General features: G+C 39.4%; 1 protein-coding gene across 8 annotated transcripts in view; it reads left to right on the top strand.

The window, feature by feature from the left end:
• ECHDC1 (ethylmalonyl-CoA decarboxylase 1) overlaps positions 1 to 11414 on the top strand; it is a 46156-nt gene that overhangs the window by 22081 nt on the left and 12661 nt on the right. For 7 of the 8 annotated variants that reach the window (XR_003570867.1, XR_003570866.1, XM_027880536.1 and 4 more), the window contains exon 5: positions 2016 to 2096. Coding sequence is in view for 6 of the 8 variants with exons in the window: in XM_027880536.1 (XP_027736337.1) it covers positions 2016 to 2096 (81 nt within the window). In the remaining 2 variants the exon portion in view is untranslated. Of the gene's footprint in view, positions 1 to 12; positions 66 to 2015; positions 2097 to 11414 lie in introns of all 8 variants that reach the window. The other variant, XM_027880541.1, reaches the window with a different exon arrangement.

Raw genomic sequence — 11414 nt, 5'->3', positions numbered from 1 at the left:
TATTCTTTGTAGGACGGGATGAATATGTGCATGTTTATGCAAAACACCTTAACCAGACTTATGAGGTAATATATTTTATTTACCCTTCTTTATGAAGTAATTATAAGTATTGGAATGTATTTTAGCTAACTCTTTAATGAGATGTGTAAAGTTTAATACATAGTTTTAAGTACGTAATTTTGAATCCCAGACCTTGCATTCACACGTATTAGTTGGGTAGGTATTTATGGATTAATCTTAGACCTTAAAAATTTGCAACTGTTAGATTTTCCAGAGATCAGACAGGAAAGACCCACCTAGGCTTTTATGTGTAGGAGATACCTAGAGTTAAGGAAATCTAGGCATTCAAATTTTCTGAAATTGACTTCTATAACTCTGTGGAAATCAGTAGCTCATAAATAACAAGCAGAGACAGCTTATGCAGCCTACACAGGTAACATTTGTTTGATGTATCTGTTTAATCTTCCCACTTCATAAGAGGAATGTATTCAGTTCTACCATCTGGCACTTCTGAAAAACACTTTTTCCTTTCCGTCAAATTTAGCTTCCCTTAATCTATTAAATCCATTACTGGAAAAGTCTGTGTTTTTTCTACTGAGAGCTCTTTGAAGATAAATACTCTTTGTTTTCAGATATTCTTTGTTTTCAAATAATCTATATGAGAAAGTGTTATGAATTAACATTTTTTTTTCTGTAAAACTGCCCAGGAGACTTATAGTAGTAGTAGTACTGTAAGGAATCCTCAGGATTGGAATCCATTTGAGTCTCCATATAATCAAAATGGATGGGGCAAAGCAGAGGAGGAAGATGTGTGAAGATTAATCCCCCCCCCCCACCTCAGGTGTGTTGACTTAGCAGACTTTAAAGCAGTGCTTCAGGGGGAGCAGTGAGCTGCTGTCTGGGGACATCTGTTGTAGATGGGATTAGTCTCCCTCAGAGAGAGCTGATGCTGACTGTGATCCTGAAAGAGGTGCCTTGAATGGATTGAAGTGTGAATATAGGGATCTTGGACCCATATCTTCTGGTTTCTCATAAACCACAGGAAAAATGAGGTTGCCCTCTTCCAGTGTGTTCATGTGCCATGTATTGTATGAAGTGTGGTGCAGCTTCTAAGTGAACTTGGGCCAAAAGAAAATGTTGGTGCTTATGTTAAAGTAGAACTAAAACCAAACATGTGGTCACGATCAGGAAGCTGACTTTTGAATGTGGTTTTAAAACTGCTCAGTAAGTTAAATGTTTCTTTGTATTAAAAAGTGAAACAGCTGTATCAGCGTTCAAATTCTGTGACTAACCAATTGCCTTCATTTCTTAGGGAACTTAGCTTATCCTAAGTCACTGTTCATTAGTATTCATTTCACAATGGCAGTGGGGAAACATACTCTTCCTTCCCTCTGTCCTTTGAATTACCTTGAACATGATTAAATACCTTGAGCATGATTAAATACAACACCAACAAAGGTAACAGATTGCTGCTTTCCTCAAGTGGTTTTGTCCTCAAAAAAAAAAAAAAAGAAAAAAGTTTTGTTGATGACTGAGATAGTAGCACTCTGAAGAAGCTGCTGATGCTGTCATGGTAAATGTCATTATTTTTAGATAAGCCAGCCCTTCAGTTCTTTGTGTCCCTTTCTACTGCTTTCTGTAGTGAACTGGTATAGAGTAGAATCTTGTGTTGCTGTCCTGTCACTCCTTCTTGCAGGTAGTCTTTTTAGGTATAGTCTGTAGCAGATATGTTTCATAACATGTATTTTTTCAGTACATGATCTTCTTTTTTTTTATTTCATTTGATATCTCTGTTTTGCTGTTTCATTTTGGGATTCCATATCAATTATGCAATAGTAATTTTGACATAAGTGGAATTGGTATTGTGCTGCTTGCCCACAAAGATGTTGTTATTTGAATGAATTGGAACAATATATTTTTCGAAACTTTTACTGTAGAGATGGTTTTGTTGAATTGCCTTCTAATTTGTAAAAGACTAAAAGCTTGAATTTTGCTTGCAAAACTCTCTTGTGTAGGTTGCCTTTGATCAGTGTTGCACTAGTTCAAGGAAAAGCTTTTGGAGGAGGCGCAGAACTTACCACAGCATGTGATTTCAGGTAAGACTAACAATTTGAGTAGCTGTTATGTTGGGTCAGTGATTTGATGACTGTCCATGTGAAATGTGGGAAGCTTGAGGTACCACTTTTACCAGAAGTAGTGTCCCTGGGTTCCAAGGCTTTGGAACTAGACTTTGTCAGCAGACTTCATGGGAAAGTACGTGTCCTGATAGTACAGAAGAAAGATTATTTACTGCCAGGTTATACAGTTTGAATCACTGAGTAAAACAAGAGCAGTAAGGAATTTTAGTAACCGGCTGTGTTATACACCAAGTAGGTCCAACTCACCCAAGAGTGATAGGTAGGAGGGCTGCAAAATTATGTGTCTCACTGTGTCTCTTTACGTGGATGTCATGAGTAATAAATAAATAAATAAATCTCCTAATTAATCTGGTAGTTTGGGTTCTGGGTTTATTATTTGTAATGTAACTTTGTGCTGCGCAGTTCTTGAAACAAGAGTTTGAGATACAGGGAAAAGCAAAAACAGGTCCTTGTTTTTTGCCATGCAGGTGCAGGGATTTGCCAGCATGAAACAACTAGCGAAAAACAAAGGGCTTTAGTTAAAGAGACAGAACGGGAATGCGAGAAACTAAAATAATAAAATGTCACTTTATATAAACCATTGCTAATGCGCAAATAGCCTACAGATGTAACAGGATAAGCGCTGTGGGCAGCCTCTCTGAAAATGAGGAGCTTTTAGTGAAGTTTTTATTTAAGAAAAGGAAAGGTACTCTTTAAGAGGGCCTTAGTGCCTTAAGTGGGAATTATCCAGCACGAGCTGAAAGTAGGTACATTCAAAAGCAAAGTAAACTAGGTTATTACAGTGCTGTCCCAGGTATCAGGAACAGTCTTTGAATAGAGGAGATGGTATCTGCGCTGTCTGAACCACTCAGAAGTAATCTTACTTTGCTTTGAAAGTAGATGTGGCTGGATCTTTCTTCTTATCTACTCAGCACACGGTGAGCTGAAACCCCGGCTCTGACTGTGAGTACAGGCTGTATTACAAACGCCTGGGAAACATGCAGAGAGGCTCCGTGTTTGACAGCTGCAGCACTGACAGGGAAAATGCACCTGGGAGACTGAGTAGACCTTTCTGTATTTGTGAGCCCATTGACAGAATGTGTATCTTGTTATCCCTAAATAGGAGTTTAGGGAATGTGAACATAATGAAATGGAAATCTCTCGGCTTTCTAAAATATGTAGTCTCTACTTATACTCCAGCTATGCTGTTTTGACATACTGTGTAATTATAGGCATTGTCAAGTAGCTCTTATTTGCATGAATTGAGCAGCTGCAATTCCTCTCATGTACTGCCATAATTTTCATAATAACTACAGCTGTTGATCCGTCTTCCATTACTTTGTAACACACCCATCTAGTGCAACTAAATAACAGCAATTCAGGAACAGTAAATGGGACTTAATTAATAACAGCAACAAAATAGAGAAACATACTCTGTGCTGTTATTGTTCCTGAATTTGAGAATTTTAATACTGGGGGAAATATTCCTAGGGTTTTTTTGAGAACCATAAGTAGATATTAGTGGAACAAGTATTTTATCCTGAGTCACTAGATACCAAAAGAGAAACTTGAGACAGAGAGGTCTCAGACAAGTCAGAGAGGTTCATTTTCTTCCTTGAATGAACTGTTTGGACATTTTATTTTTTAAGAACAGAATGAGTTTGTTGTGGCTGCTTTTAATTCTAAATTTTCAAACCCAGTTCTGTTTTTCACAGTTACTGTGTAAGCTACCAAACTGCTTGGTTTTGGCCTGAAATATTTTCAGATTTTTATCTCTGCCCCTTTGTGCTACATGAACTTTACTGATACTGTTGAAGCAACTCAAACCAAAATGACTTCTGTATCTCCTCTGAAAAGTGCTGTGGCAGCATGATGCACATCTGTACTAAAGCAGAGGTGTGGACAAACCCAATTTTAAAATAGCTGAGGTAGTTTAAGATATTACTGATACATTCTTTCTGTAGCAGTTCCTGTGGCTAATTGTCTCACTGTGATTTAAGCCGGCTCATTTTAAATTGGATTAGGGAGGGCTTGTGTGAACTTTGGCACATTTATTGCTGACATAAGGACAGTGATGAAAAGTGAAAGCGGCTTAGGTCAGCCCACCTTGAATCTGGAGGAAGAGGTCTTTTCAAAACAACTTCTTCAGTCTTAGGTGCTTTATGGATTTGTTGCATCATGACTCTTCAGAAGAGCAGCATTCTCATAAAGATCATAAACATTATTATTTGGGAAAAAAATAATCAGACAAATCCAGACAAGAGGATTAAAATCCTTTCAGAATTTTTTTGAAAGATAAAGCTTCTGGCACTATAGTTATTTATCTCAATTATTACTGTAAAACTGAATAATGTAGAACTTGTTCGAACAGCTGAGCTTTTTAGTACTTTTTCAAGAAATACTGACTTTTTTCAATGTCCCACAGTTGAGCCTGTGGAGGTGGCTTGTGAGTTCTGCCACCAAATGTTAATGTATCTTGTGGTTCTGCACGGCATTGCAGCCAATTCAGGTGCACAAATGAATGTGATATTGGATTCAGTGATGCGATTTTACAAGTAATTGAAGCACCTGTACAGTTTCCCTATATGCAGAAACTTGAAGTGTATCTTGTACTTACACAGGGTGTGAAGGTAAGAACTGATTTGGCAGGGTTGGTTGAGAAATTTGGACAGGAAAACAGGAATGGTAGTGGACTGTTGGGCAAGAAGCTGCAGATAGGGGGAAGAGACAGTCGGTAAAGAATCCATTTGTGCAATTAGTAGATCACAATAATCTCTGAGTGCAGTAGCTGCAGTGCACTATTAACCAATAGCCAGAATAACTGACTTGGAATTCTGAGTTATCTTGTCTTTATTTCACGTTGGTGCCTTTGAGAAATCTTGCTTGGGCAATGTCTGTGTATGTCTTTTAGACACATCTACAACTTTGAAAAATTTGTCCTTTGTCACTTGGCAAATCGGCGCGCTTGTAGCAAGCGTGGGTAGAACCCTTCTTAAATCTTCGTTCGCGAAGCCTAGCCATGATGATGATGGATTTCCATTGTACCTGAGCGCTTCTGAAACATAAAGTCTCTTTTCCCCTACCCCCTTTTTTCTCCCTGATGCTGCTGCAAAGTAGAGGTTACTGCCATGTCAATCAAATTTAAAAGGTGGTGTCTCAAGGCAGAGGATGAGAGTGCAAAGATAGAAAGCTGCCCATTTCTCTCACCACTGACCTCATAATGGGCTCGTAGGTAGAGACAGCAGTATTCTCCTTTTCTTCTTAAGAAAATAAATTAATGAACTGTAATTTCTTCAGCTGTAGTTGATGTTGCACAGTTAAATTGCAAAGGGCCAGTTTTATTACTCTTGGAACTGCTGAGCTAATTATTAGCTTATGCTAATAAGACTGTTTATATCAAATTGACCTCCCTGCATTTTAGTTATGTTTTTTTTATATTCTTGGGAAACATGTAGGGATGATTATTATTACATTTTAAGGTGTTAGGCATGTTCTGTGAAACACCTAGAAGAGATACATGAAACAATAGCTTTGGTGTGTGTTTTCCTGTGATAACTTAGGTTTATTTACTTTTACAAGGATGTGTTTAGTGCATTAAATGCCATTTTGAGGAAATGAAAGGAGCAGAAGTTAATACAACTGCTGCATAGATGTAGGCTCACTATGACCAACTTTTCAGTAGTTTCACCTTTGAAGACGAAGGAGTGGGGGAAGCTGTAAACATTTTAGTATTCTATATTTCGCGCTGTGCAAGGATTCAGGCTTTAAGTTTTATCAGGAGGAGCAGTTAGGTGTACAGTATGTTGCTGCTTGAAATAAGAGCACCCTAGTACACAGGAGCATTTTTCACAGGGCAGAGTGAAATATGAGTGTAATGGGATGGGATTCACATATTTATGAGTTCTTGCAAAGTCCAGGCTCACAAAGCATTTTTCATTCATGTGGCTCTGTAATGTTACTATACATCATGAGGAGAAGAATCAGTAGCCAAATCTGAGAGTGGGTTCTCTGTAGAAGCCTAAAAGATAAGGGGGCTAATATGTATATCTCGAACACTGATAGCTGGATAGCCGTGGAGCCAACCAAGGGTTGTTGGTAACAACAGCAAAGGATGGTTGGTAATAATACACTGCGAGAAGGAACAGGATGTACCTGGAGAAGGGGGCCATATGAAGGTAAGGGAGCACTTTTCTGGGACAAATGTCCTGGTTCAAACTTCTGGAGATAAGCGTCACACAGCACAGTGCAAGCGCAGGAATGAGGTTGAGCAGCGGGCGTGCACTGTAGGGGAGGGGTCAAGACGACCAAAGACCCCCAAAGCCCTCCAACCCATTTCCAGAAAGGTCTAGAAGAGTGGACTTAGCATGATAACTGATTTGCATAAAAAGCAAGGTGCTTATCTCCAGGGTGGGGAAAACTTATCTATATAAAGGTCCAGCCACAAAGCCTAGGTGCATGTGTGCCCCAGGACCCTGGACATCCCCCACTGGATCAGCACTGGAGCCAGGACCAGTGATCTCTCTTTTTCTCTCTCTTTGTTTATTTCTCTCTATCCCTCTTTAATTCAGCTCTCTCTCTCTTCCCTTTCACCCTACCCTTTTATCCAAAACCCACTGCTGTCTGCTTATACTAGAATGTTAGGGACAAACATACCAATTTCCATGCCAAGTGTGTAATTTACTGATAAAACTGTAAACTTTTGCGGACCCTTTGAATTTTGCCGTTCCTTTTGACCAGGAGCATTTATGAATGAATCTTGGGTGTTCCCTTCTCCTTAAGGGATATTCTCACAGCTTCAGGTGCTTGCTATATGGCATAGATCACTTTTTTAAGCTATATAAAATTTTTGTGTGTGTATGTATATATATATATATATATATAAAGTATGTGTGTGTGTGTATGTAAAATCTCCTGCACATCAGTTGACAATTTTAGAATTCCAATGCAGTCATACATCACTTTGCATTTTTAGAGCCCTCGGAGGTTTGTTAGTACAAGTTTCTGATGAATTTTCAGAGAGATGGATTATGGTTTTAAAAGTCTCACATTACCTGCCTTTAAGAAGGCTGTTATTTTTTACCTGGTACGTTTGACATCTAGTTAAGTAATCACAGCACTGCTAGAAATGGACTCGAGAGCTTATGTTATTTGGCTTGTATTTATGGACCGGTATTGGTTTTTATTTTCCAGTTTTCATTTGAATTTGAATTTTATGTGTTTACAGTCTTACAGGCAGAGAATTTTTAGATGTAGTCTGCAATTCAAATTTACCACTGTTTGATTTTAGTGGAAATGTAAATAACAGCAACAAAGCATGAATTTGAGTTGTTTTTTTTTTCCAAACTTGTCTTTTTTTAGGGGTTTACTTCATTCCAAGTTGGCTTTTTATTTCTTTGGGAGGCTAAACCATCTTATCCTGGGTAAATGAGATTTTTCTTATCAGCCTGCGTCTACATTTTAGACCACTTGTACTATGCAATCTTACATCCTTTCTGTTGAACAATCCTGTCTGCAGCTGATAAAATGTGCTGCATGAACATAAGAGATAGTCCAGATAATGGAAAACTTAGATAAGACAGATTTTAGAGAATGCAGACCTGGACATGTGCTGATACTTGCTGTTGGTCCACTTTAGGGACACACTCAAGATTCAGAAAGAATTAGCCTAGGGAGAGTACACTGAATTGTCCATTAAGCTTGCATCTGTGAAGTGACTAATTCCCAGTTTAGTTAAACTGTCTGCAGGTATTTGAGTTTGATGTACCATCGCTCATCTGCACTGTTTATTTATTTTTTAATATACATAATCAGCTCCATAAGTTGGATCATGTGAAGTCCAAGAAGCACTTATGTTTTCCAGTCTGCTGATTTTGAGGTGGGGTTATACAGAGCTGTGGCCTCTCAAGGACAGACTGCCTGAATAGCTTAGCTGGATGTGGGAGGAGGGTATCCCTGCTGAATATTCCCAGCTCACTGTTTACCTCTGCTTTGCCAAGCCCTGGTGAAGATGCCTGTATGAGCCAATTATCTCACTAAAAAGCAACAAAAAGACTGGGTTCTTCCTGTTCTTACAGTGAGTTGAAGTGGCTTGTAAAGGGATACAATATTAGCTAGAGCCAGTGTAAAGGAGGAACAAAGTCTCCAGGAGATGGCAAAGAACAGGAGGGGGTAAGAATACGATCTTCTTTTGGGTCAAGGGAGCTGTCAGATAGCTCAGTTTCCCCTGAAGCCACAGCTTTCAGCAGCTTAACTTTGCACTGGATCAGCTCGCAGAGGATTTCTTCCTGAGTCCCTGTTAGTTGTCTCATTCTTCAGTCCTGTGATGTGTGAAGGACTATGAAAAGAAGGACTCTTCCTCCCTTTATCACTCCAAGTAGCAATATAGTTAACGTTGCAGATCTCTGAAGGATAATCACCCACATCAGAGTTACTTTTAGTCGAAATGACCACATGTTCCCCAGATGACTCAATTTCCCTGGGTTTTTGCAAGTGTAAGCAGGCGCTGTGTGGATCTCAAACCTACTTTAATTGTAAATATTGCCTTCAAAAGTGTAACATACAGTCTTCCTCTTCACCCCTATTTCTTTTTTGATTCAGAGCAACCCAATGTCTTAGTGAAGATTTGGAGCCTGAGAGGCTGGACCTCTGCGTTCCTCTTATTCCAGATTTATTGAAAATTGTGTGAAAAAAGACTGTAGACTGTTTGAACTTGTTAACCTTGGTGGCTTCAGCTTCCTACTTTCTGGATTCTATAGTTAATAAGAAATTAATTACTACCACTGTAACTCAGCAGTCACAGTAAGAATAAATCAAAGTGTAAATTCTTAAATTAAGCAGATTCCTACTGTACTTAAACTTCTGTATCTCTAAGAACTTCTGCTGTATCCATGGTCTGTTACTAGGTGTTATCCTCCAGTCTGGTTTTGTGTGCTGATGATTCATATTCATAAACAAAAAGCCAATATATAGACTGTGGAAAACCCAATAATTTAAAATTAGCATGGATTTCTCTGTGTGTGAAAGAGAGATTGTAAATAAAAAGATAATAGCGGAAATTATACTTTTGGTCATAACTGGTCACACTTTTAGGCATGTTTATGGATGATCTGTTGCAGTTTGCTGAAAATGGGCCTGCTTCTTGTCCAGGCCATTAGTGATCTGAAGATTGCTTGAGATCCCCATCAGTATAACTAGTATGCAATATTAAAAAGTAAAGAGGAGAAGCAGCAGGTTACTGCTTTAATGTATAAATTATCTATCCCATTTATGCCTTTTTGAGTTATGTCATTGTGCTCCTCCTCTCCCCTCCCCAGCCCCCCTGCAAAAATCTCTGAAATCATGTATCATATTTGGAAAACTTAAAACTTAGGTCACAGCCACTGTGATAATTTTAAAAAACCCCATAACCTCAGCATTTTTTGTTTGAAATTAACATGGTATCCTGACAAAATGACAGCATTTTATTATAATTTACTCACTAGTGATTTCAGCTAAGTGTATGACCTCTCTTTGCTTTAGTCAGAAATTGTTGTGTGGGATGTGCAAATGCAGCATCAGTAGCACCACATGCAGAGACAGCTGAATTTCAGAGTGTGTGTTACCCTATGCCTTGTGAAGGGTGTTTAGTGTGATGTTAAGTTGTATTTTAAATACTTTAATGCTGTGAGTTGCAGAAATCTAATATATCAAATCCATCATAAAGCATTAGGGCAGCTCGAACCTTGCATCTCTTAGGGCTGATGCCAAGAAATGCTGGTCCTTTGCAGTCAGCTGAGTTCAGGTGCATGAGGTGATTTTTGCCTTTTTGACACTTTAGATGCTAAACTGAGACAGTGTTGGGAGCTCCTACTCCTCTTTCTGTATCAGCAGTAGAGATGAGCAGAGAATGTGTCTGAAATGTTCCTGATTTAAGAGACTCCTGAATTTGGTCTGGTAGAATTTTGTTCTGTTTTCTTTGGTCTTGATAAACATATATGGTGGAAATAAATGTGGGATATATTGTTTCTAACCAAAGTTATAAACATAGTTGCATGTGCTGCATGAAAGTGTGCACATAATTAAAGAAATATATTATTTTTTTCTGTGAAAACAAGCTCCACTGTACTTTTTTATCTCTAGATGAATACTGGCACTCAGATTTGACTAAAAATTGAAATTGTCAAGCACCTTTACATCCAGATGGTCTTTTTTCAACAAGGAATCTGGTAAAATATCACTGGATCTTTTCTGATGGAAATTTTTGCTTTAGTCTAAAAGGCATATCTGTTGTTGAAAGTGTTTGCTTGAGTGGAATCCAAATAGCTCCTAGTTCCTTTTTGGGAAGGAAAGACTCATGTAACATTTCAGATTTCCAGCATGAGTAATTTTTCTGTGAGCACTGTTTTGGTGTTCACTCACTTGTATATTGAGGCTTTGGCAGCCTGCAAAGAATAGCTAAAACCTGCTTCATGGGTAAGACCCAAGTGCTATGTCAAGGTGAGAACTGCTCTGAAGATAATTGTGTAGTAACCAAGGTGCCTGGGACCCACTGACACCAGGGTAATACAAATGAAGTCACAGGGGAATTTGAAGGGGAGAGTGCCAGTAAGACATCGGTCATTAGCAGAGGAGGAGAATTGGGGTGACAGACCTCAGATTGTTGTTGTATGACTGTGGGGAGTAAGGGTGATCCAGGCACTGCCTCTTGAGCGGTGGGACTTCAGTCTCGTTTTATGGCTCTGGGTGATTCGTACCATTTTCAGAGTTTATACTACACCCTTCAGGGGAATTAGAGCTCCCCAGTGTAACTATCTGCTTTATTCTCTTAGTTATGTGTGTTCTTAAAGTGTGGTCCAAGCCTTGTGTGTCTTCAATAAGCCTTCATAAAGCCATGCTGCTCCTCCTCAGTGTGGGGTGGCGCACGAGGGTGTTGTCAAACAGGTCTAAGGCAGCACCCGTGGGACGGGGAGCTCTTTATTGCTACCTGTATAACTGTTAAAAGTTTGTCTCTCTTACTTGGGAAAGGCCTTTTAATTTACTTTTTCTATGTTTTCTGGAACTATTCAGCTCACTTGAATGCTTAGGCACAAATTGGGATGAGGGACTGTTGTGTGGCTCACACAGCCTTTACATCTACATTGCAAAGGGGCCACCCGTTGTGTGTGTGCAGCGCACACCAACTTGCGAGGCAGTGGTGGAGGATGGAGGGTTGCACGAGCCCCCTGGCCAGCCCTCTCCCCGTCTCCAAAGCCCACCCACCAGCACACACAGCCCATCGCAGCAGGGAAAGTACCTTGGGCTCCGGGAACTCCCTGAGTG

The sequence above is a fragment of the Empidonax traillii genome, unplaced genomic scaffold (genome assembly GCF_003031625.1).
Source record: "Empidonax traillii isolate 1590-97213 ecotype Southwest subspecies unplaced genomic scaffold, ASM303162v1 scaffold72:size2462915, whole genome shotgun sequence".
In the NCBI taxonomy this organism is placed as follows: Eukaryota; Metazoa; Chordata; class Aves; order Passeriformes; family Tyrannidae; genus Empidonax; species Empidonax traillii.
This window is presented reverse-complemented; position numbering and strand designations above follow the sequence as displayed.